Here is a 23091-nt window from a genome sequence, read left to right on the forward strand (position 1 = left end):
TTTGTAAAACTGTACCGGTATTCGTTTTGGAGTGCATGCATTTGCTGTAAATCGAATCCTCTCATTTTTGAAATGGAGTTCTTCCCTCTGTAACGTTGAAGCGAAAAAAAAATGAGTCGAGTATTAACTATTATCGCAGTTTGCCATCGATTTTGCTGCGTTAACCAATACAAATCTAATAAGCGCAACAATTTCGCGATTACGACTATAATTGAATCACAGATCGGAGCGTCGTTTTGTCGAATTAACTGAAAACGTTGAGAAAACGCGAACGAGCGAGGAGCGTTTAACTTTGGTTAACTCGCCTCGGTTGAGCGTAACACGAAGTGTGTAGCAACGTAATTATACGTCGTGCCGTATTAAAAACAAGGAGCGATGATCAGTATGCAAACGAGAGAGGTTGCCTCGTTAAGTCCCGGGGAAAATTCTATAGCATCGGCTTCGTCAACGCGCCTTGGAGACAGACCGGGTTGTCTTAGACTGCACGCGTGACGCAAGCCGACGATACGGAAACACAGTTGTTGGACCGAGATGGGGTAAACGATTAAAATGCTAATTCTTTTCCGCAATACGCACGCACCCAGCACGCAGTCTTGCTTCGTACGCGTCAAGGAAGTTTGCTTAATTTCCTATCGAAGATAGGAATATATTGCATAAGATGTAGATGTAGTACAATATTACAGAAGTTACATTATAATATATTTTACGGAAGATTGTGCCGCAAAATGTGGATACCGCTTCTGCAATAAATTACGTCGAGAATTACGTCATAAAATCCGTAAGAAACGACATAAATCACCGTAAATCTGATTAAAATACTATTTTTATTCCGAGATATACACGCAGTTAGTTAGCTGATAAATTTAATTTCGCAGGACACAAGTTCGTTGTAATTTTTAAATATAAAAGTTAAATACATAAATCTACGAGAGAGAAAGAGATAAAGACGAAATAAGTTTTTTTTTTTTAATGCTGCCTCTTTTTATGGCTTGATCTGTATAATTGAAATTTTTGTCAGAAACTAACCATGAATGCTACAAAAATACTATTATTTTCTTTATTAAAAATTTATTTATTTTATTTATTAATTTATTTAATTTATATATTAAGAGTCAAGTTTTTTCCAAATGATGGATTTTTCACGTATTTCGAGAGTTCTCTTAAGGATCTGTGATACACGTGCGATGTCAAATGTATGACCGGATTCGAAAAGAGCCTGATGATATGTGCGCTTTCTCGTGACAAGTCCAATATATATTTCTGGATTTTTGTTGCGTTCGGTCGACTTGAAAAATTCATAAGATCAACCGCCGCGCTGGCGCCTGACTTTCGTCAGCGTCGTACAATCCGCCAATTGTGCACGGAACAATGCGCGACCCAGGCGATTATGTGCCGCTTTGTATCCTATAGATTCTTACGCTCTTACATATTTCATGTTGAACTCGACGCGCGCGTCGCGCCATTAAAAGTTTCTACGATTGTCGAGACGCACGTCGTATACTTCTCCCCCAGATTCGCTCCACATCGCCGGACTTAATCGCCGTTGCTCGCGAATTCTCCGAGATCTTTTCTTCCTCTTCCTCGCACGCGTAGTCTTGTATCTTTACCTACGGAAAATCACCGCGGCCCGATAAACTTCGATAATTGCACCGCGGATTATCGTACATCCGACGTTTCCACCTTCTTCCCTCTTTCCCGGGATCGTAAGCGACGTCTACCCGTAGGTAATTACCGACTTCTGTTGCCAAAGTTCCTTGTCTTGTCCCGTCGCGAAATACTATGAGTTTGTCAAATACGTCAAGATTCAAAAGATGTACGTTTCTGTTCGAGCTGACACTGCGTGTATTGTCGTTAATAAATCAGTGTTGTAACGAGAAAGTCTCTCTCTCTCTCTCTCTCTCTCTCTAGCTACACTCTGTAACACACAGAGTGCATGAGAGGAAAGTTTAAGAACTTGTTCCATACCATAATCATATTCAAGTTTCAGAATGTATATTAAATTGTAAATGCATCGATGGCGCTAAGACTCACTTTTACAAGTTTGCAAATTTTTTACGCGAGAGATACTAGAGAGAGGACTTTTCTTTTAACCCAGAAATGATCGCCGCGGTTATAAACAAGAATTACAAAAAGATACATGGGACACATCACTGTTTTGCGTTTTGAAAGCCGCTTAAGCCCTTCGAGATATCCCCGTGCAAATACTCGTTCGATCGCGAATCGTAAATTCGAGTCAGCTCGGTGGTCGGATTAACGGCGGGATAACGAATAATAATTGTCCTCGCCATTGGAAGTTGTTGCGCTACTCGTTGAAAATCGAAGCCTAAGCTCCAATTAATAACGTTTCGCTAAACTGGAAAAATGTTACATCGTTCGATATTCGATCTAGAAGCATAAATTCTCACGCAGTTTCTTTCCGGGATTTCCTCGACCAAGTTGGAAACAAGCTTTTATTATATTCACCGACGTGAATATTATTTCGCCCGATAAATTGAATTGGAAAAAAATATTGCGAGGGACTATTACGTTATCCATTCAACAATTGACGCAATTTTTGTACGCACACATTTCCGGATCGGTATTTTCTGACTTGCGTAACTTTTTGAACTGACCTTTTACGCTCTTTGTGCGTAGAACGTCAAAGAGTGAAGTTTTGAATGTAATTATCGTTAAATGTACTTTGCTTGAAATTTTTCTACCGCGCGCCCGAGGTGTATTAAGGCCCCGTTTCGTCGTTTAGACATTTCCAGAATTTCAACGTCGAATGAAACGATAATATTGTTTTATAATAATTTGTTGGAATTAAGAGTAACGAAATAAAGGAGGCAGCCGCAGGCATCGCGGTGCGACGGCGACGGTAAATGAAATTATTAAAGAGATCTCTTTCCTGTTTCTTTTTCGTCTCCGTTATTTCTTGCAGATAAGATGCTCTTAAAAGAAAGAGAGAGAGTATGATTGATATTACAAATAAGCGGACCGTAAAAGAATTGAAGAATAAATTCTGCGATTTTCTCATATATCGTTTGTGAATTAAAAATACATATATTTATATTAAAATATTAAGATTCAAATATTTATTAAAACTTACACCAATTTTGTCGAGATCGAATATTAACAAATTAATAAATGAAGCAAAAATTGATTCGTTTCTTTAGAAAAATCCAAGATATAATATTCAGACTAGTAGAAGCACCGATGTTGGTGTGATAAAGTACTTTCACTTTTCGTAATCATAAAATTCGCTGTCAGCAACGAAACTAATTTCAACTTTTACTTAATATCTCTTTCAAGTTGGTTGCTGATTCAGTGATTGATATAATAATCAATGATTGATTATAGACAGTAGTGTACTTTGTGAAATACTTTATCATAACATATCAATGTTTAAAAATTGACCCGAATGTTCACTTAACAAAATTATTGTTCATCATATTGCTTAAATCGGGAGTATATAAATCAGGACATGAATGAAGGATCAATCAAACTCCTCTGCAATCGCATACAGCAGTCAAAAGATGAAATTTCTTTAGTAGTAATGCTGTTTGCCTTCATTTTTCTCTCGATTTTTTCCCTTCTCGATTTATCACGCATTCTATATAATATTATTCGATTACTCGAAAACTATACATTTAAATAAACTGTCAGCTCAATAAATTAATGTTAAAAGTCATTTTAAGTTATAAGTAAAAGTTATATTAAGTTATTGTTATAAGTCATTTTATATACGTATGTGTTAAAAAAAAATGTTTAATTGCTTTCTTTTCAAAAGCGTATCTCGTTTTTGAAACTCTATTTGAATCAAGAAAACTTTTTAATGTAAAATTTTTATAATGCTGCAAAATAAACTGTCAGCTCATAGTTCTATGTAATCTCTCGTTTAGATTCTAATAAAATATCTTAAACGTATTCAATTTTCTTCTTAATATGAAATAAAATATAAAATAAATATCATAATATTTATTAGAATATTATTATATATTATATTATAATATAAAATAAGAATTTTTTCTATGTTTGAAAAAAGTCTCAGTTTTTTCACAATGTCGAGTTGTTCTTTCATAGCATATTACCGCATAAAATGCCTGAAAAGGTAGCGGAGCTGTTTAATTCCCGTGTAGCTGGACGGTACACGCGTTGGTTATTCCGTTTCTTTAGTTAATTTCAATTCCTTTTGCAAGAACAATATATTATCCGCTCTTGACCTCCTCATCGCTCTAATTAGTCGGCGTACAATAAAGCCGGACGCGAAGGATATTAGGGGACGGGGAAGATTGGGTGGGTGTGTCATGAGCGGCTTTGATATTTAATCACATTTAACGCAAGCATACTGGGTCGCTTTTAATTCTGTTTGTTTCGCGGAAAAGCGAATTTCCCGGACAGCTTTTCTCAAGGGATCGCGCAAAGGATTCGCGAGATTATGATATTGCAATAGATCCTTTTCAGTTAATCTCCTTCTCTCTCTTTCTCTCTGCTATTTCTTCATTTATTTTTCCAATTCTTGAATCGAATTCTCTCTCTCTCTCTCTCTCTTGATATCTTTTAATATTTTCTACTTACATATATTTGACGGATCAAGAAAAACACACATACATTTAAATATACATGCATATATATTTTTTAACTGATTCTTTGACGGAAAATTGTTTAAAATCAGTTCTTTGCATAATTTTTAACGTTAAATGTCCCCACAATTAAGTTTTAAATTAAATTTCTGCAAAGCAAGGTTCGATTGAAATTAATGAAATAACAATATATCTATTCATATTTTTGAAACTTAATTAGTCAAAGCTTAGATTAAATATTTTTTACCCACGTTTATTTAACTTGAAATGAATAAAACTATTACCACTATATTTAACGATACGTTTCACTTTATTTCGTACTTTTCTGCAGAAAGCATGGCATTAACGTATTCAGTAGGCAATCTAAAGTTTTAATCGAGCGCGGTTTTAAAAAGCACGCCGGTCGCATATGTGTGAGCGTCGAAAGTAACAGCACTTCACCCCCTCTTCTACCGCTCCCTCCGGTTCACGTGTTTTACCTGCGATAACTAGATAATCAAGTTCGACGAAAAAATTAAATGCATTACACGTGCAAAATATGACTCTAAAAACTACGTGAGTGTCTGCAAGTTATAAAATATTAGAGTTGCATACACCTTTCTTTACCGTCTACGAACTCTCATAACTATCAAGCTTCACGTAAACACAAGAATGATTACCCACAAGGGTGATGCATCATCTCGCATAAATTTTTCGAGAATCGTGATATTCTCCTTTGAGTCTCTCTCAAAACAAAGAATCGATGACATGCGAATTCCATACAATTAATTTGCATAAAAATTAGTTTTTCAAAATATTACTTTTATACTTCAAAATTATATCACACATATCATTTTATATTCCTTACTTTATCACATTTTCCATTTCTTTATTTATTTAAGCAACAGGCACGATACTTTCCTTAGCGTTCGCCTGAGAATTATAACGAGGCTGAAGCCCGATACAATGCTGTAGGGTTAGTTAGAGGGTTAATGAGAAGTCCACGGCGCGTTCGCGAGATTTCAAGGCAAGTTTCGAAGTTTCAGGCGCTATAATAATAATTACATTTACCTGACAATCCGATCCACACGATGGTACTCGTGTACTTTACGAAGCTATCACCTCATACGTTTACGTGTTCTTGTTCTTGACAATCCGGGTCTTAATGGGACCGTAAACATTTGCCTATGAAGATCAAATAGAATACCTCGCTAATGTCATCATGCCATATCGTTATCGATTTGTGTTCCTAGTCACGTTTGACATTGAATTTGTATCACTATTTCTAGTAAATTTAGGAAATATATTTTTTAATTATACAAATTGTATACACATTTTCTAAATTATACATATTATCTATATTATTTCTTTCCTAAATTTACTGACACTTGTTCTGATACTAAAATGAAAAAGTTTACAAGTCTACGAGAGATAATCAATTTTCCAAGCGAGAGGTAAGCGCATAATAATATTATAATATTTATACAATATGTATTAATATGATATACGTATATTTTTTTAATTATATAAAATTGATATCGCACAAAAATGTAATTACGCACGTTTAAAATAACGTTGTAATACGTACACTGATTGCGGCAACTAGACGCAATTTATTTAAGATTGTGCCCGCAACCCCCGTCGCGGGGCGTTTATACGACGGACACCGCTAATCGCACGGGGATACAGAGTAGAGGAGATGGGATGTCCACCGTCGTCGCCGAGTTCATCCGGGAAGCCTTCAAGATCCTGGCGATTACTCCGCCCCGGATTTTTTGAAATTAGCTCCGCCACCTCGGTGCGCCCGAAGTAATCCCCCATTTACTCCCTCGTTCGGCCACCTCCTTTCCACCCTTTCGTCCCTCCGGCCAGCTGTAATACTTTTTAATAATGAAAATCCCGTCTGGACGCGCCGCGCCCTGTAAAGATGAGATGGAGGATAGGGAAGAGAAGAGGAGAGGAGGAGAGGCACCTCGCGTCCGAGCGCGGGAACTTTTTAATGAGCGAAAATGTAGCCGATATACGGCCAACGGCTCTCGGGAAATGGGATGAGCAGCTCGTAAAAAACACCATCGAGTTCTCTTGCTCTCACCCTCGCTCGAAAAAAATGGAGGGGAAAAAAAGAGAAAAAGTTAATATCGAACTTCGGTCTATCGCTTTCTCCGAGGGGGTGAAATTCTGGCGAGCGTTGGCGGCGGCGGTATTAAACTTTTAACCCGATGGATGGTTGGCTTTGCCGATTTTTATCAGTTCCCATCCGATAAATAAAGTCTGCGTTCTCTCGCGCGAGCGCCTTCCACGTCTATTTTTACGACTCGATTAGAAATTCTCAGGGATTTTCATTTCTAATAATCCTCCATGATTACGTAAGTATCATCGACATCGCAAGTCATTTATCGTTATTGAGTCGTCATATTTATTGTACCATTTGTACGTAACAATAACTGGCTGTTCATTATTTTATAACTTAAAATTGCTTATTTTAGGTAATCAACGGGATTGAGTTATTTAACGCATTCAGAAAAATGTACAAGTGTAAATATATTCGTTGCCTGTGCTTCGGAAATTATTTACGACTCAATTTATTTACATGGAATATAATATGTAGCCATAATTGAGATTGCGTCTAATTTCGCAAATAATATCGAAAAAAAACCGCCAGACTTTTTATTAGTGATTGTACACTTGGGAACGACGCTTGCAGAAAGAGCGCATAAAATGAATACGCGAAGATTATGTTTGGTAATGTAATGTAAAGTTTGTTAAGCGAAACGCGATGTGTGTTGCGTGATTCGTATTTTTACTCTTTGCATTTGCATAGTGGCATGCAATTGTATTAACGTGCGGAACTACAAGTTCATTTAATAAAGCGAGCAAACGTGAGACTTTTTTTTTTATGCGGCGATGTTAAATTAAATATAGGAAGCTCAGCGAGGTATATTGTGTTCCAACCGTTCCTCTTACTCCCTCTGCGCAATTAAATTTCACTAATCATTACGAACTTTTATTTTATTTTATATATTATTATCACGTTTCAATTAATCAAAATGTAAATGTAATATTTGTAATCAATGTTGGAAAGTAGATTATAACACGTTGCGAGAAACAGCTTCAATATTCCTGGCGTTTATAAATTGTACAATTATATCATATGGGTATATTAAAAAAATAATACGTGAATTACATATTTTATTTAACTCTATATCATATTTAAAAATAATAGCATATTTAAAAAAATTGTAAATTTTTAGCTCTCTTTCACATCATTTTTGCTCACATTTTATTTTTCATATTTCTCATCTCACTCCGATATTTCGACGCAACAGTCTCGTTATACTTTGGGCTGTCAGTCAAAATCATTTCTTGCATATCATCTAATGTTTTAGCGAAAACTCGCTCTTCCGGGCACTTAACTAAAACTATGCCAATTAAGTCGAGAAACTAGGATCAATTATCGCGGGCCGCGGAGCTTCCAAAGCGTTTTTCCATTAATCCTCCGACAAGTGCATCGGTCGCGTTGTATCCGCGCGCGCCTCATTTGCATCGTCGACGGAAAAGTTTCTCGTTCGACTCATTAGCGTCGTAAATGCTCGGCCGGAACCGGTTGGGCAGCAACACTCCGCTTCGTAGCTCTAAAGTTGACAAATCGAATCTGTGTTTTCGATCAAAGTTAACCATCTTCCGTCCCGCGCGCGTTGTGCTTTCGTTGCGATTTATAAAATTAATTTTAAATACAATAAATGTACCGCGATTTGTAACGCCTTGTTACGCTTGTGTTAAACATTTTACAATAATATAAAAAAAAATATTAAATAATTAAAAATATTAAATAGTCACTTAATGGGGAAAAATCTATAACGATTATATAGTTTCGCAAATTTCAGATATCGAGTTTGACGGGGGAAAATTATCTTATATTGGTGAAGCTATATATGTGCGTGTAAACGATAATCTTACAAATTTTTATAATCGTTAATTATCACGAATTTAAAATTAAAAGACGATTAAAATTATGATTTCGAATATTTCGCGCACGTTGCATAAAAGTTTTAAAACAAAAAAGATATATTTACGTTAATAATCCCTATTTTGTCGTTAAATTCACAGTGTTATAAAGGTTTTTATATCACGTTATTATGTCCTGCAGCAGTATACTTTTTATGTTATAATAAATAATAATAATATTAAAAGAGAGAGATATCTATATATTAAAAGCAGATATATATATTTTACGATACGTCACAGCATTAATAATCCTGAATTTTATTTCTATGACAGGCATGATGGATTCTCATCTTGCTCGTTTTGGCCGCATGAAATGGAAATTATTTCACCGATACGCTTATTGCCGAATGGTCGGTAAAAAAAGAGCATTCGTTCCAATCAGTGTGCCCCGGCTCTGTACGGTTAACCGAAATATCAATCGTTATACATCGCAGCTGATGCGTCGGTTCCATTAAATGAAAACGAAGTGCAAAATGTGGTTTCGGTCTTGGCCCGAATATATCACGCTGACTTTAAAATATGAAATATTTAAAATATATGAAATCGCCATGCCATGGATATCTCTAAAAGAAGAATTTTTTATTACTCACACTTGTCGCATTTTTCAGAATAATGATTTTATTATCTATTACGAGTTTAAAGTGGATGGAACGTAAATGAAAAAATTTATTTAAAAGGAAGATATTTAAATCCGCATTGAATTAAATCTTTATTTAACGAAAATGACTTTAACAAAAGGAACTACAAATCGAGCCGTAGAAATTAACATTTAATTTGTTTTCACATCAAAACCGTTCCGTTTTCAGTGATTTAATTCATCAGTTTTTAATTAGAGAATAATTGTCTCTGTGAGATTAAACGATTAGGTTCTCAAACAGATGTCTAAAACGACCCTTGCGCTAATAAATGCGCCATTGATTACGGAAGATTAATGCTCGATGATGCAGACGACGGAGTGTTCGCTTTGCGACACGGGGAAGTGGGAGATGCGGGGGGATGGGGAGGAAAGAGAAGAGGGGGATCACGCGAAATGTCATCATAAGTGCAGTTTATGTACATGCATGTGTATGCATTAGCCGCTTGGCGAAGCATGTAAGCAACCCTGTCAGTTTGGAGGCGCGTAATAACCAAGTAATTGAACTGTCCGAGATATTGGCAACAATAGTTTGGTCCCTGGGACTTCCCTTCATGCAGGCCTGTCCGTCCCTCGGTTCCCCTTCCTCCCCTCCCCGTTTGCCGCTTTGTCTCCGTCCCCATCCTCATCTATCTATCGGCAGTCGCTCACGATAGCCCGTCCATCTTGTAACTTTGACGTTCGTAGCTTGAATGGAAATTTCGTGCGTCACACTAATACGACGTACGATCAAATCGGCATTTTAATACTTTGTCGGCTATCCACGTGTTAGATTCGATTATTCGATTATTCCGAAAATAGAAATGTAAAAATTATACGGCAAGGAAGAAGAGGCATCGCGTTCGATCTATTCAATTTACTCGCGATCTTATCTTACCGGCTTCTTTCGTTATCGCCTATCGAAAGCAAACACGATCCTAGAGACTTGGCAGTTTCCTTGCCGGCCGAGAATTTGCCGGAAGATAACTATCAAACCCGGGCAATTAGACAACCTCGCTCTACCATTTGATCAATCCCTAATTACATTTACCTGTAGCTGCATCATCCTATTTCGCTTATCCACCCTTCTCTCGACGCGCAAGCGCGCAAACACCCACGTACGCTACTCGAGGGGGCCGAGAATGCTACATATATAAATATAGAGCATTTTCGAGTGCTAATGCTAATGCTCGTGATGTGGTATCCGTCCATATGCGTGTACGTGCGCGCCGAATGGACGAGCGTGCCTGGGCAAAACACATCCCACATATCATCATGCGCGAGCCGAAGGAGCGGTGATAAAGATCGCGCTGGACGATCAGCTTTGCGTCATAAAAATTTCAAAGCGCCGCGAGGATCGCGTTTCGCACGCGAGATACTAACGACAGGCTATTCCCATCATTGTCATAATCATCCGATATTAAATACGATGCGTAATAAATTAAAATTCTTTTTATTCAAACGACCGTATTACGGCTGCCTGTATTTAACTGTGTAAAGTTGCGTTGCGTCATCGGAGCACCCCGCGCGCTCCGCGGCTGTCGATATTGTTTAACGCCATTATAATTTGACGTAATATAATCAATGCAATATAACGGATGCCGCGCGCGCTGCCGCTGCATTAGTATCCGATTCCGTTTCGATTATGCGCGCGCGGAGGACATTGATAGCGCGGTAAGGGGACTGACGCAATCAGCGTACACTCCGATTCGGCTCTTCACGCGAGATGTTTGCTTATGGTCCCTAGTATGCGTGTAATCGGGCTAAATAGCGCGAACCGCGCCCCCTTCCCACCCCGTACATACATATTTGTAATTATGGAAAATTAATGGACACTTCATTGGCAAATTCGGATCTACGTCGTATTATCGTGACAACGGAAGGCTCGCCGCTTATCGACCGCGTTTATTTATTCCGATCATCGTATCAGCATATCGCTGACCGTCATTTCCCGTGTACAATAACATTAATTTACATTATAGGCTTTGCGTAACAAGGCTTTACAATCAAACGTACTGTGCTTCCTAATTTTAACGATCGAAAAATTAACGTACATAACTACGTAACTGTCCGCCGCTAGAAAAACACAGAACGTGATATTTTTTTTTACTCGTTACGGCAGGATAAGCTGCATCCTGCGGCCTGAGGTCGCGCGGCTTACTCGTCCTAAGTCGAGATTCCTCTTAAGTTTCTCGTCGCCGCATTCCGCGCGCTTCCTCGGAGGAAACCCTCGTCTGTTATCGTGGACCAACAGGCAGCAATTTGCAAAGGGTTGATAATACGCCGACGGCGCGCTGACTAATTAGAATTTGTCGCCGACGGTGCGTGCGCAAGCAAGACGCGAGTAAATTAAACACGGAGAATTTCCATCCTTCTCGCAGCGTCGAAAAATCGCCGCCTCTACTGCTCCCGAACCGGAAGTCGTTCGCATTTTATCCGGTGCTTACGCAAATAGTATACTTACGGGGGAAACTTTATCGTACGCGGTGGACTAAATTACCTCGAAGACCGTTCTCGCGTGTCGTAAAAATAAATATTGCAATTAGTATTAATTTGAAGCTACAGAACGATACGGTTTTAAGAGTCTCGCGGTTTTTTAATGCTGTTATTTGCGCATAAAATTATTTGACAGCATTCTTTCGTGCCATATGTACACACGATTGTCGATTCAATTTGTAAATCGTAGAAATTCGAGAAATTGCATTATAAAGAAGTAAGTTTCGTTCTTTCGAGCGCAAATCCATGTTTGTTTTCAATCGACACGAAACATTACGTTTATTTCTTCGTTTATTTCTTCGTTATTTTCAGTTTTTTGAATTTAGACTTTCTTTCAGACCAACGCCTGCAGCCAGTGATTTCCAAGATGGAAGAAATCGCGTTTAGTGGCACCTTTAGATCAGTGGTTTTTATATATTTTTAGTTCTCAAATTGTAAATAAAGATTAAATAAATATATAATTTTGAAATGTATATGATTGTTTTTTATATTTGTTTTTTATTAAACTACCTTACTACTTATTAAGTCTCGATAGAATTTATATTTGTATTAAAATTTTTTTACACATATTTACATTTGTTTAAATGCAAGTCTCGCGTGCTACGAGTGTTGAAGAACTTTATAATAATAGATTTTCTTAATCTTTCAGTTTTTATTTTTCTTTAGAGATAATATTTAATATCGTTAAAATTTATTTAATTTATAAAAAAAATCGACTAAATCCATTCTGCCACTTTAGACTTGTATGTGTATTCTCTCTTCTTCTCTATCACCTATTTTCTCTCTTTCTCTCTCTCTCTCTCTCTCTCTCTCTCTCTTTCACATGTCTATCTTCACACATTAGAACAATCTTCTTAATAGAACTATACCGAATGACTATTTCAATTTAGAATTGCGTTTCACCTACTATACCCGCTCTCTATCATATCGATCTATCTATCTACCTTAATGTGTACACTTTTTCTAACTCTTCTCTTTTCTGTTTTACTTTACAGAGATACTCTTCACAGCGGGCAGAAGGTACGAGCTCTCCCGTATGCGCCACGTTTTTAGTTCTCTTTCACTTTTCTTTTTTTTTACTCTTCTCTCTCTCGTAGAACTCTGTGTCTATCACGCCCTTTTCCTCCTCATTCTCGTTGCATCTCTACAACTGTCACTATCTCTCTTTCCTATTGTTTCGTGGTAGAATTAGTAGAGATCCCGAAATGTAATGATAAGAAATTCGTAGCAATAGAGAAAAAAATAGCACGATTAATTATCAATAATAATATTTTGTTTCATTTGGATAATTGCAACTTAAACCATCTTAAATTGTCATGTACAATAGTACGATATCGACTATCGTCATTATCGAATGAGAATTTGGAATAATGAAGTGCTATATATCACGATATTGAATATTAAGCAAATATTTTCTCGTCTATATGAAAGGGACGTTTATTTTTACAACTACGAGGAGCGATAGCGTATATTTTGAAAATTGAAACGGTACGATGATTGTCGGATACGTCGCCTCGACTTCGGTCTCCTTCGCTTATAACGACCAAATCGATGCGATGTCCATAGCTGCACTTGAATGTCCCTCCACCTGTCTTCTGCCATTCACGTAAGTAGACATTTTTTTTGTTTTCCTAATACTTTTCTTTATCGAGCGACATTTTCTTTATTATCGCACGACATTGACTCATTTAATTTTCATCGCGGAAGCGCTTTAGTTTCAATAAAATGAGGGAGAAAGAGAACCGCGCGAGAGTTTATTTTGAGAGAAAATTTAACTCGCGAAAGATATCTTCCGTCTGCGATGAAACTTCGTCTTCGAGTCTCCGCGCGAACGTCATTCGAAGGGTTTAATAAAGGCAATTTATCAATCATTCCGATGGACTCGACAGCAAATAGGATTTACCGCACTTACGTATTATTTATTGTCGGTCTCGGGGATCCATGACGATGAAATAAGAGAGAAGGATCTCTGCCTGTGTATCGCGGGCGGAACTCGATCAATTTTCAAGACTGCAAAATCGACATCGAACGAGGTAATCACGAGTATATTTGGGACTCGCTATGTCATAAATTTCTTTTTAAAAAATGTACACCGACCTGACACTCGACATATTAAACAAATGTTTATGCTTATTAAATTTTTGATACATCGCTATCATTAACAATGCTTATCCGACATATCTGCAACTCTTCTTTTGGTTTCCTAAGCAAGTTGACACTAGCAGATAGCGAACGCGATACCGAGGTTTCCCCCTAAATGCGAATCTGTTGACACTCGATCATGTTGGATTCCTGCGCGAGTTTCGAATGCGATCCGTCCTGGCCCTTTTGTCCATCGAATCCTGCTTCTTTGTTCTTGCTTTTGATCTAGTAGGTAACCTTTCAACGGTAACAGGATAACGTCTCTTGGCTGCGAATCGATTACTCCGCTACTAGTTCTCACGCGTGTCGCTGGATTTATCAAATTATACATTTCCGGCATTTTTTCGCTCGATTCATATTTGGAATAACAAGTATATTCGATCGACTTCCATTTGTATCCGCAATAATACGATGGTCTCGACAATCTCCTAATTATACAGACGTGGATTACAGTCATAGAGCGAAATTCCGGATGATTATTGGAGATTTGCACGATAATACACGCGCATCCGGTCCAACAATAGGAAGCTTATTCAAAGTTTTCGCGCGGCGTTAAAACGGCGCTCTTGCTCGCGAAATTTTCTCGAATACGCGAATATATCGTGGTCTAACGAGCCCCAAGCCGTTTAACGTTTTATCCGTTGCGGCATCTCTGGACGGATCCGGGGCGGAAGCCGCGACGGTGTTCGGGGTTTCATCGGAGGACTTGCTAATCGCGCTTAGTAGTACACACCTCGGTCAAAGCGCTTAAACGTGTGCGTAGGCAAATACGATTCAAAGGGTCGTCTATATATATAGCGCGGACGACCACCATAAGTCAAGGGATAGTCCGTATAATTCGGTAAAGGGAAGGAGGAGGAGGGGGAAAATTTCCTAGGCGCAGCTAATGAATAACATAACAAACGGAATAGCGTGGCACGTGCAAACATTATCGAGCAGTCGAGGATTAGCCGCGCGGTCGCGGTAATTGCCTTCCTTACTGTAATAACGCGGAATATTGTGTTAGAGGCTTAACGGATTATGCGTACACGCGGATTGCCTAATTGCGGCCATTTTCGTTCAAACGAAACGGCTGTTTCGACCGCGTTCGACGCTGAGTATTTATTCCGTTACGAGAGAAAGAGAGAGAGGGAAAATTTGCGAATCGTCTCGTAGATGCACATTTCACGGAATAAACCAAATCGTCTGCCCGTTAGATGCCAACTGAAACGTAGGCAAAGCCGGAATTTCGCATTAGACACAAGTAACGCCTCACCGCCATTTGCCTAGCAAATTATCGGACTATATTCGCACCGCTTAACATATAACCTTGGATTAGGTTGTTCTAAGGAAATTGAACATAGAGCACATAATATAAAGTACGACAGGTAAATTATTCACGAGAATATAAATTTCAAATAGACGAAAGAAAGTTATGTATTTTCTACTGTAGATGTTAATTCAATAAAAACAATAATTAATTATAATAATTAATTATATTACATATAATTATACATGATTTGATTTTATATTTAATATTTAATATTTAAATAATTATCTTTATTAATTTTTTATTTTATAAATTTAATTAATTATAACACGTAGGACACAATTTATTTTTATTCTATAAAGTATTATAATTGTCGAAAAATATGGTTTGTATTTTGAGAACTAAACGTCGACACGTGTACATTTTCACACGTGCGATATCCATATTTAATCGTCGAGCGCGCTCCAGTTATATACAATCGGCGATTTCCACTGCGAATGCAAACGCATCGCGTGATATAATTGCAAACATTTTCGCCCGGTGGAACGCTATTCGCAACGGGCTAACGTGTCGGCAAACCGAATCGCCTGTGTGAAAAGCGTGAAAACGAGTCCGTCACGGCGCCGCGCCGCGTGTCACGGTTCATCGAGATGCACCGACGTATACGTCGACATTTCACGTATATTTGGTAACGATGCATCGGTCATCGTATGTCACGCGACAAAGCAGCGACAGAGGATTTCACGTTGATTACTCGATCATCCGTGGCCTGTAGAGCGTCTCTTTGCCTTTGTGTCGCGGACTGCGTTTCTTTCCCGCGAATCACAATTTTATTTCTTATTAATTGTTTATTTATATGTACATTTTACATAACGTATAACTTGATATGATATCAAAGTAAAATTAAATTAAAATTAAAATTAAATTAATTGTTCGATTTAAATTATGTGTAAAAATAACTTTTAAAGTAAATGTACGCGTTAAAAATTACTAATAAATTAAATTAAAATTAAAATTAAATTTATTCGATTTAAATTATGTGCAAAAGTAACTTTTAAAGTAAATGTACGCGTTAAAAATTACTAATAATCAGATTAAAATTAAAGCAGGTCTCTGATAAAAGAATTTTTTTCTCGCATGATTCTTAATATCTTTTGAAATTAAAAAAAGAAGAGGAAAGATTGTTGAATTCTATTTATAGGATCTCTGCGCTTTAGTTATTCTTTCTTTACGTCAACTCTCGTTCCTGTCATCTTTCTTAATCTCTCGTGCGAATTCTTTTTCTCGTTGTCCCGTTGGCCCCTCAATTTTGAGAGGCTTTGTCGAGTTGACATCGGCGCTCTCGAAAGCCATCATTAATCTCCTCGAATCGTTAATTAACCGTTTGATGCCCCGCCCTCGACGTGCGCGTGCAAGAGCCTTTGCTCGCCGCTGTAGCCACTTGAAATCTGTTTGTTATTCGTGACAACGAAACATCGTTTAGCAGTTTGATAATCCTCGATGGGGTACGAACATAAACGACGTCGCGTGGACTTGTTTCCGATTGGACGATAACGGGAATGAGGTTTACGGGTCATGTGGATTCGACAGAGCGATTGAATTTCGTTCGCTTTGCTGGCCTGAATAGTGCCGATTCATCCATGGCGAATAGTTATTGCTCAAGCAACCAATACGCCTCCCTCTCTGTGTATCAACGATAAATGGATAGTTTAATTGTTATAATTATAATGTTTATCGGACAAAATAGCTACTTTTATTTTATTGCATTTGAAAAAAGAAAATGTATCTGAAAATTTACGTCAAAATATAATAAAGTTAAGATTAGAGAATGATAAAATAATTAGTAAGATAGCTCAGGAATATTTCGGAACATGCGAAAAATTTCGATTTTTGTATTTACAACATCTCGAAAATGCTGCTATTGTAAACTATTTTTGTTATGACGATATACATGGATGAAATTGACCGCAATGTTGCGAAAAATATCAAAAATGGTTCTCTACGAAAATTGCGTGATGTTTTTTGTGTGGAAAAACTGGATTTTATATGCGAAATTTGCGTCTAGATAACTTTGTTTATTTATAATATTTTTATATATTTATTTTATTATATAATATTTTTATTTAATTTTAAAAGTAATATTTTCAAAAAACTATGTATTATTTCAGCATTATACGAAATGTTCGAATTTTCCCAACGAGTATCTAAATCTCTTAATATAATAAAAGATTAGTTTATTTTCATGCAAATTCACTTTCAAATGTTTTTGTTTTATGATCTCCATTTTTTATAAAATAAAGATTAAAGTATCTATTTTATAATTTATTTTTTCGAAATATTAAAATACTATAATCAAATAATCTAGAATTATTATATGAGAGGACGGGAGGAAGACAATATTCTCTTAAATTACATAATTTATATCATGATCGATTATCGTTTGATGGCTTTTTGAAATGGGGATACACATTTTTAAGATAATAGAAGCTGATAGAGTAAGCTCGTTGATCGATTGAGTCGATCTTCTCTCGAGAATAGTGCAGAGACTTGTAGAAGGGGATGCGAGAAGCTTAACGGACATACGCTTACCTTGGATCGGCTGTGTAAATGCGTACATAATCGGATAATTTAGGTCGATCTGAGTTAGGTTGTTGGGGTCACGTCGGCACCAAGGGATGATTCCTCTCCTGGATACACAACAATAGTCATTAACGGATTAGATACGTCGAGGAGAACGAGCGAGGACATTGACGTCCATGACAGCGTTGAAGAAGATGGTAGCTAGTGTCGGCGATGATAGTGACAGTGATGACGACATAATGGGCATTGATGATCCGTTTACGGAAGCCGAGTACAAAGCCGAGATTCGCGACTATATATGCTCTCCTAAATCATCGAAGATCCTTGCGGAAGCCGATATATCGGGAATTTGTCTCGATATGAGGAGCGTCAAGTACCTCGTGGAACTTGGATTAGCTCATCTCATGAGCGCCTAAGATCGATACGGAACAAAAGTTAAAGCGAGCAATAGTATACATTTTACCTCTTATACGAATTCATCGCGCGAATCTTGATTTTCTTAATTTCGAAGCTATTCTAGACTAGCTCGATTCGAACGCAATGGAGCTTTTCGTACAAAGGGTTTCGGAATGTTTCGTAGAGTTCAATATGCAAATTTCGGGATTCGGGATGCACGACTTCTCGCTGAGTGAAAAATATATGTATTAATCGCGCGCGGCTCGAGGGTCATCTTGGGATCCATAATCAGAGCGCTAAGGATTTGTATCTCATGTATAAGGATGCGATGCCGGAAGGGACCGTCGTACCCCTTATACGTGTATAACTCAACCGCTATATTCATACATGCACATTATGTATACGGGTACATAGATCGTATCAGAGCGGCCGTCAGCTAACATACACATTAAAAGGTACGAGACCTCTTCATGAAAGATTCAGGGTCCGCTTTCCCCGATCTTGATGTACTCGCCGACGCTCGCCCTCTGATACATCCACTTCGTTTCGCTATCTTAACATTTTCGCAAATCATCTAATCAAAGCATAGCCTGTGTACGATAAGAGATTATTTTTATTGTCTATAAAGCATGACGGAGAAGCTAAATATTTAATTATTTGCGAATTCAAAGATTTAACTTTTTTATACAAGTGGTTTTGCTATACGATGTTTTTTTACCGGCAAAGTTTAATTCAGATTTTATCGATTATGCCATTTAAATGTTTTTCAAGTACTTTATGTCGACATCAACATTTGCGTAATAAAGCAACAAAGGTAAAAGCGAATTTGCGGATATTTTTATGTGAAGTAATCATTAGTTGATACTTTTATGTGCAATATTATAATACCGCGCGCTATTATTAAGCCGCTGTTGTTGGCGTTACTTGTAGTCTTTTTGTCATGCATTGTCTGGTTAACGAGCGCGCATTCGAAACGAATAATATCCGACAACGAGATTTGAATTGTTGCGATACTTTAGCAATCAACTCGAACTCCGTTCCATCTCGTTTCTTAGCTGAAAGCTTTTCTGTTCGATTCGAAATATTGCGTAATTTGGCCACACACGTCACGATTTGACTTAATAATTTTTACGAACATGAAAAAAATTAGCGATCGAGTGGCGGAAACATTCGTTAACGATTTAACTTTGGTTGTGCGCTATTCAACTGTAAAAATCCACTATGCGAATATTTCTCTATTTTCCTCTTCACAGTAATTGGCAATGCCCGAACAGCACGTGGCAGTATATAACAGCTGCACTATTAAATTTAATAACTATCCTTGTTCGATACACAATCTGGATTCTGTCATATCATGTTTTATTGTAGTTGTTTGTAAAACATTTATTAAAATCCAACCGTCCGTTATTTTTCATCATTCAAAAATTTGCGGAAAAATTCGCGGAAAGAATTTGGTTGAAAAACAAGAGGACTTGTTTCTCCAGCGTGTTTTTGTAACATGAAGAGGATATAATCTCTTTCTGCAATGCTCCTATATTAAAAATCTCTCACATGCATATGTGTAGATCAAGAAAGTAGAGACTAGCCTAGACTAAGACTTTTCATTAGACTCATCTTTTCTCCCCTTCCCCCGGAGGAAATTTCATCGTTTTCCAACATCACTTTTCACGATGTACAAACAATCTTGGCGCAAAATTACCCCCGTCTTGTACGAGCTGACTGCTTCGGGGTAGATCGAGGGGGCAAAGTCACTCGCGCGCAAAATGAAAATCGCCTGGGAAAGGAGCTTGCGCGGCTTCTGCTGTCGCGTAGGCTCGCAAGATTCGCAAGTTTAGAGGGCGAGAAGGACGGGGGATGTGGCCCCCTGTGACGACGACGACGCCCGACGAGCTTAATAAGCTGCGAGGCTTAATTTCGTTCGACGTTGTGCGCGCTACATATACGTCGCTCAATGCCGCGGAACCGTAATTCCTTTAGTCTCGTAGAATATGTTACTTACGCGTAAATACATTTAAAATAGCGTATATGAAGCATAGAAACAAAGTTTGCAATGGAGAGCGAAAAAGGCAAAAAATAAACGCGAAATTTCTATTGTAAAAGTTATATATTAAAATTTACAGAGGCCAATTTTGAAGTGAAGAATGATGACGGTAGAAATATATTAAAATGTGTTGCTTGAGAGAAACATTATTTTTAATTAGCCGAGAAAAATTCCGTCTTTCGTAATCAATATATCGTTTACATTATAATTGGATAATTTGACGTTGGTTTTACTTTGGCTGTCAACTGCTCCTATTGTCTCGTACGCTCTTCAAGTTTGTCGTCATGATCGGATATCCTTTCCGGGAGCCGTAAATGTGTATACCGATTTTACTAGTCCGGAGAAGCTACCCTCTTCGTTAACGCATTAATTAACGCTCCTGCCGACGGGACGGCTATAAAGACTTTGCTACCAGAGCTTTCATTCTGACGTTGAATTCCGCGTCACTTAACGCAGTGATTCTACCCGGATTATACGCGAGACGTATTTCTCCGGACGAATATCTTAAGATACGGTGAACGTCGGGAGAAGTGGAAGGAAGGATTAGCGAGGGAGGAGAAATCTCATCGCGAAAATCGACGCCGATTATAATAAACTTATCGCAATTGTAACCGAAGGATAAGAAATGTGGTCCGATCGCGCGCGGTCGTCGTCGCCATTTCAATCAAATTAATCGGACGACGAGTCGGACGTGCCGTAAAATCGTCGTGAAATACCATAAAATTATCTCAACTAGCGTGAACGATCGCGTTCCGCGTAGATTTACGATGCCCGATAAATGCACTAAATGTGATAGATGGTGACTATATCGACTTCGACGTAATCTTTTAGTACGACAATAAAACAAGCATATTAGACGCTCGAGATTAATTTGTATAAATTACGATACGAGGATTTATGTTTGCTGATGATAAGCGTCGCCTCATCATTGAAATACATAACGATGCGTGACATTTTTTTCCTAATCATTGATAAAAGTATTGTATCTAGTGATGGACTCGAATCACTTCGAATGCATTACTATAATAATGAAAATCTCGAATTGTTTTAAACATTACTCGAAATCATGAAATTTTTGAAAGTCTTATTAACTTGTAAATTTTAGAGATTGACATTTTTCTTATAATATAAATATGAAAATTTAAATCTAAATCAAGAAAAATGTCAATATTTAATGGATATTTTTCTCTCTCTTCAAGAAGAGGCGTTCAAAATTTTTAGGACATTTAAAATTTTCAAGATTTTTTTCAAGATTTATAAAAAACTTTGTTTTTGAATAGTATTCCAAGCAATTTGGATTTTTATTATATGATTGAATATGAAAAATTATATGATTATGTGTTTGAAATCTTGAAAAAGAAGATTCGAATGCGAATTACGTTACATCATATGAAAATAAATCGCGACTATCAAATCGATACGCATTACTTACATGACAACGAATTCGATTTTTCCTACAATCGTAGACTATCAAATTACTCGAGATTATTTCGAGATTCCCATCGGTTGCGTTTTCACGCGACGGCGCGTTAGAATGATTAATGCCATGGTCTTAGGGAGCGCGAGGAGACGTCATTGTTGCCGCTGTCGACTAATAGATACAAATGTACGCATTATGTGTCGCTATCTAATTAAGTCGCCCGGTCTATGTTGTAACTGTGGATATCTCGTGCAACTGCCATATTGTCCGAGCGTTCTGGAAAAGCGTTCGGGTTTATTTAGTGCTGTCAGGAACGACTTAAACCTTCCACATTTCTTTCGTTAACCGGCATCCTAATAAAGTCGGTTCCAACTTCAGTCTCTCCCCTCTCTTTTCTTTTCTCTTGTTTTTCCTTCGCGAAATCGTCGGAAACTGAAAAATTCCATTGCGAGAACAATTCGCTTTCGCGAATTCCGAGTTCTTGTATATATTTTACCGTGGCAATTTAACGGAGATTGTCATCGGAAAGCAAGATATTTTAGTGCGATTTAGAAAATATAAAATGTATTTATAAATATGTTATCGTGTTATATTGCAGATAATTACTTGTATTAATAAGAAACGCAAAATAGCATTTAAAAAATAAAAATGTCTATATATAAATTATTTTTTTTCTATATTTGTATATAAATTATATTTCTTTTATTGAATAATAAAATAAAATTTAGTATAAAAAATAATTTATTTATATGTTAATATATGTTAATTAAGAAATTCTCGAATCGGATAAATGTTTTAGATATGCATTTCTTAAAATTGAAACATTAAATTAAAATATATATAATATATGAAAACTATTTTTACAAATTTATATTCATTCTACTTCTTTTTCCCCTATGGTTTATATTTCTTCGGTCTGTTTTCGTTATATTTTATTAAATCATACTTGTGATCTTTTTAAATTATTGTTAAAAAAATAAAGAATGGTCGTGATTTTGATATATCTAAATGCATATTTGTTTAGTTATTTTAAAAAATTTTTTTTTACTATTTACTATAATATTTTTATAATTTTTACTATAATATTTGAAATAATGTAAAAAATGATATTAAAAGAACAATAACAAGTTTGACAACTTTAAATATTATTTTAAATAAAAATTTTAAAATTATTCTTATTATTAATTTAAAATACGTTTTTAATATTTTCTGTTTTTTCATTCTCGTGAAAAAAATTAAATTTTTTAATAATATTTAAATAAAATTAATTTTAAAATGTTTATTTTCGACATTATTATTTTCGACATTTATATTTTTGAAATGTACGCACTACCGATCGATACACGATATGATTATATCTGTGTATCAACTTAATAATGCAAGGCAGGGGTAATATCAAAATATCGCCAATCCACATTCATCCCCCCAGTCACTAGCTTACTTTACATTTTCCGATCGAAGGCTGCAGAAATGCGGCAATAATAGTCCCCGTGGAGCGATGGCTTCCGCCGTTTAATTTTCCCATATCACGTTGTTGGTTTCGCTTACAATTCGCAATACGAGTCGAAAGGAGATGAAGAAAGGAGGCGGGAAAAGGTCACCGCGCGC

General features: G+C 36.9%; 1 protein-coding gene across 12 annotated transcripts in view; it reads left to right on the top strand.

Annotated features, from left to right (window-relative positions):
* The window catches only part of Heph (polypyrimidine tract-binding protein 1 heph), a 364683-nt gene that overhangs the window by 13936 nt on the left and 327656 nt on the right, over positions 1-23091 (top strand). For all 12 annotated transcript variants that reach the window (XM_083103263.1, XM_083103264.1, XM_083103265.1 and 9 more), the window contains exon 2: positions 12651-12675. In XM_083103263.1, coding sequence (XP_082959389.1) covers positions 12651-12675 — 25 coding nt within the window. The remainder of the gene's footprint in view (positions 1-12650; positions 12676-23091) is intronic.

Source organism: Camponotus vicinus, unplaced genomic scaffold, assembly GCF_025532165.1.
Source record: "Camponotus vicinus isolate PSW18456_S1 unplaced genomic scaffold, iyCamVici1.0 SCAF_6, whole genome shotgun sequence".
NCBI classification, from domain to species: domain Eukaryota; kingdom Metazoa; phylum Arthropoda; class Insecta; order Hymenoptera; family Formicidae; genus Camponotus; species Camponotus vicinus.